Here is a 4,478-nt window from a genome sequence, read left to right as displayed (position 1 = left end):
TTTGTATTGTGAAATGAAAAAATTAAGAAAAACTAAAAAAAATGATCAATGTTACCCCGGATTACGGTACCGTAATTCGGGGGCGAATTGACCAATATTTTACAACTTTTTGATGTGTCATCCTTCAGAATTCAAATATTATCAAATCAATTTCAACAATAGTTAAGTTTAAGTTAATATGTAGGCATAGAACCATTCAATATCATCTTTAGACATCTATAAACTAGAAAACATGGAATAACTGTGGTGGCAACGAAACCTTCAGTATCCTTGGGAGGAAACGTGTTTCTCTACCGATCTGATCAAATTCGCCCCAGTGATCAATTTGCCCCCGGGTTACGGTATTCGTGTTTAGCCTTAAATATTGTTTAATTAATAAACATCGAGAATCAAATAAGTAGATTTGAGTACCTTGTACCTTTTAATTCTGCCATTATTGCTTATTTTTGACAAATACGCGTATTTCGACTACTACTTGTAGTCTTCTTCAGTGTCAGTTACTCGAGTGAATACGAGTAACTGACACTAAAGAGGGCTACAAGAGGTAGTCAAAATACGCGTATCTATCAAAGATGAGCAATTAGGGCGGAATTAAAAGGTACAAGGCACTCAAATCTATTTTTTAGATCCTCTATTGAGATTCTGCTCAGAGGGTTCGAATACATTTAAAAGAGAAATAAACATCGATAATTTATATCATTTTAGGTCACCTCGTTAATAACATATCGCAATGGGATTTGAGTACAGACGATCTCGCCATGATGGATATAACCGAAGTGGGCCCCCGTAGGATCATACTTAACTTCATTGAACAAAACCGAGAGTCAGCTTTAAACCAGGATGAGAATATTGATGATAACGGACAACAAAACGAGTCCCTTCATGAGCCACGAAAAGAATCAATTCGACCCGTCCTGGAAAAATATGGAAAATTTCAAAAGACTCTGACCAAACAACTTGACTGCGGAATAGTTCCAGATCCCAAGAAGCTGCTTCAGATGAATCGCATTCTTACCGAACATTTTTTCGGCGACATGATGTTCCATGGAAAAAGGTATGATTGTGCATAAGGTACCGTGGGGCAAGTGGGTAATGGATTTCGCATAGTTGGGATTCTTCAAATCCTATAGACTTTAAATTAAAACAAATGAGGTCGTGTAAATTTTTTAGTTTAACTCTCACCAAATATAAGCAGTATGCTGAAATTTATTTTTATGTAAAATCGCTTTAACACTGATTTTTAATATTGCAACCACCCAATTGCAACGTAACTCGTATAGAATAAACCCATACATCGGCTTGTGTCAAATTGTAGGTAAAAGTATGAAATGTATGAAGACTACATCTGTGAATGAAATTGATTACAAAATATAGCATTATAGTTGAATACATGAAGAAGTTTAAAGACTACTTTAATAATACGCTAAATGAAATGGTTGGTATAATATATTTTTCTATAATTTTAGATATCCCACGTGGCAAGAAAAGCAACAATTGGCTGTACAAATCTTGGAAGAATTTCCCCATTTGGAGCAGACTCGTGTTTCGGAAAATGCACCTGTTGAGGTACAGTATTGTTGAGCACAACAATATGTGAAAATTATTGATTATTTGTTTTTTGTTTTTCATTATAGTCGTACTTTTTTTGGGTTCATGGTGGATTGAACACAGGATGCCACACAGGTTTGATCGAAACAAGAGTAGCAAACATGCGCAAAGACGTTTCACCCGAGGATCGTAAGTTTCGTCGAGCAAAGATAAAGAGCATTGTTGTCACCGAGGATCAAGTTAGTACCGCTGCGCATATTTCTGCGCTAAATCCAACTCCCGGAAATGCCAAGATTATTGCTGATGGTATGGCACAGGCTCACGACTTACATGAATCGCTCTTACAAAAAAAGGACGAAAATCGACTCCACAGCATCATCGACACGTTTCCGCACTTCCTCTCCTTTGAGGGTGAGATGGTAAGTAAAATTATACCGCCGTGCGGGATGACATTGGACCTAGGAGGTGACCGATCGCGCTTTCGATATATCTCATGGCTGATTTGAACGTTAAAAATTATTCTATGGTCATCTAATGGCTATTTATGTATAACGTATTCTAGAAGCTTGCCACATTGTTTTCATTATTCTGGTTTCAATTTGCTGTATAAACAGTGGCCCAAAGACACCCTTATGGTATATTGTCACCACGCACAACGATAATTATTTAATTGCGTCATTCACAGATCATTCAGGCTTTTGATCGGCTTCACGAACATCCGAATAATGGACCGTCTTTGAGCGCGCTTCTTCGTTTAGGGCTATTATGTGACAAAACTAGCTGGTCGCAAGTCGAAGATGGTAAGAAATACTAAAAAAATAAAATTAAATACTTTGATTAATAAATATCTTATCTTTTCAAAACACAGATGTGCTCACAGGTACGCTGAGGCTGATGAAAGCGCTCTCCAACAAAGGAGTGAAAAGAACATCCAGCCTGCAAAATGCCAGCCTTGGGGAACTGGCTGCTGAACCCCTAATAAGATGGATCCCGTTTACCGCACGAGAACCCGGATTCGATGAGCTGTTGGCTGTGAAGGAGATTCAACCCGCTGGGGATCCCCACATCATCTGTGCAGCCGAACACTTCAAGAAGGGGAACTACTACATAGCACTCGACAAAACTATCATACCATGTGGTAACTCGGCAGTTAGAGCCATAGAGATTTTGTTCAAGTCGTTCGATATTTTTGGTGTTAAAGCACCGGTGCTATTAAGGAAACTGGATGCGATGATCGCCTCCAATGTTTGGCGGTCAAAAACGAGCAGTAAATTCAAATCTGTAATAGATTTGAGCCTGCGATTCCAAGAATTTTTAAAAAATCCTGAGGATTGAAAAGTCCTTAAAATTTTCGTTATTGCAACTTTAAGGCGCAAAAGAAAATGGCACAAACGTCATAACTGAAAAAGCAGTTTTCTCCTTTTAAAACAACAAATTGATGAAAATAAAAACACACAGCCTTTTTATTTGGCAAATAAAAGAGCTGTGTGTTTTTATTTTCTTCGATTTGTCTATTCAAAAAGAGAAAACTGCTTTTTCAGTTTTGACTTTTGTACCATTTTCGCTTGGGCCTTAACGAGTTGTTTTTCATTTGTTATTTTATGTTTAAAAAAAGTACCATAAGACAAATCTTTATATGCTACAAGAGAATTAAAAAGTTCTTCAAACTTTCGCTTATTATATTATAATAGAAAAAATACAATGAAACAAATGTACATTTTCTGATGTAAACTACGTTAATAAAAGAACAAACAATATAATTTGAAAATAAATGTTTATCCACTAACAACGTAAAAGATTAAAAAAGGATATGATTTTATTTATTGGGGGTTTACGAGCTTTCTTAAATCTTTTACGTCATGATGGATAAACTTTTCTTATATTTATATAGACTCCCTTTTCATATATACTGCTTCACGTTTAAAAAGTTAATCAACGTGTAAAGATTGAATTTTATTCAACTTGTCCGCGTTGCAATTCTTTTCTCAATAATGCATCATCACGGTGAAATGCGCACTATTGGGAATCGAGTTGCGACGCAGAAAATTGATTGCAGATCAACGAGAAGCAGTATATAACACTGCTTATTATACGTTAACAATCTTTTTATTGACCTATTCAAAACCTATTCTTTCAATATTTATAGCCAAAACCGAGATATTTCCAAATATTTGTACTAAAAGAGCATTCTTCTTTATTGGTAAATTTTACCCAAAGATAGGTATATTTTACTCAAGTTTGACTTAAATTTAAGCATTCGAATTTACCTAACGGATGGTATCGGGCATATACCCAAAATTAGGTATTTCCACTTAAACTCAAATTTGGCTTATTGGGCCAAACTCTCATTGTGGGTTGAAACAACCCAAATTTGAGTAGAATGGTTTTTCCGTGTGGCTTCATTTCCGAAAGAAACGCCAAAACGTATGCTTTCACTATCACACCATTCATTTCCCTCGCAGATATATTGCTGTTATACTGTTCTGATGCATAATATGGGTCGATTTGATCTGTATATGTTTTCATTGTCATTCGATTGGTTTTTTTGTTTTTTTCCGCCTCTACATTTACATCTTTCATTCGATTCGGATGATTGTTGACTGAGATTGAAGCATTTTTGTGAACTATGGTCCTTGAGGAAGATTCAAATATGACGTCCATCGGTTTTTGAGCTTTCCAGACCCTCCCTCTACCCTGTGTCACGCTTTTTCCAATACCGTAAAACGGGGTAACTTTGATAATGTGGGTAACTTTGATAGTGCGAGACCCACAACATATTAAACGAAATAACGAAGTTTCTGTTAATCAGTTAAGCAAAACGAATGCAAAAGTAAAGAGTATTAGTATGACACTTCATGTCAAAGCTATTTTTATTCTAATCAAGTGCATTTGAGGCTTCTTATACGAATATGAAAAATTGACACAATTTT

General features: G+C 36.0%; 1 protein-coding gene across 1 annotated transcript; it reads left to right on the top strand.

The window, feature by feature from the left end:
- Positions 1 to 718: 718 nt before the first annotated feature.
- LOC110676051 lies at positions 719 to 2,362 on the top strand. Its single transcript, XM_021842538.1, has 4 exons — positions 719 to 1,054; positions 1,467 to 1,566; positions 1,635 to 1,967; positions 2,234 to 2,362. The coding sequence occupies exons 1-4, from the start codon at positions 759 to 761 to the stop codon at positions 2,360 to 2,362; spliced, it is 858 nt and encodes a 285-aa protein (XP_021698230.1). The 5' UTR covers positions 719 to 758.
- The last annotated feature ends 2,116 nt before the right edge of the window (positions 2,363 to 4,478 follow it).

The sequence above is a fragment of the Aedes aegypti genome, chromosome 2 (genome assembly GCF_002204515.2).
Source record: "Aedes aegypti strain LVP_AGWG chromosome 2, AaegL5.0 Primary Assembly, whole genome shotgun sequence".
Taxonomy (NCBI): Eukaryota; Metazoa; Arthropoda; class Insecta; order Diptera; family Culicidae; genus Aedes; species Aedes aegypti.
This window is presented reverse-complemented; position numbering and strand designations above follow the sequence as displayed.

What these genes read in the sequence shown, in the direction of transcription:
- LOC110676051 (XM_021842538.1), top strand. Translation starts at nt 759, where the DNA reads ATGATGGATATAACCGAAGTGGGCCCCCGTAGGATCATACTTAACTTC. An exon ending in ATGATGTTCCATGGAAAAAG is followed by an intron (nt 1,055 to 1,466) that starts GTATGATTGTGC and finishes CTATAATTTTAG; the next exon opens with ATATCCCACGTGGCAAGAAA. An exon ending in TCTCCTTTGAGGGTGAGATG is followed by an intron (nt 1,968 to 2,233) that starts GTAAGTAAAATT and finishes CGTCATTCACAG; the next exon opens with ATCATTCAGGCTTTTGATCG.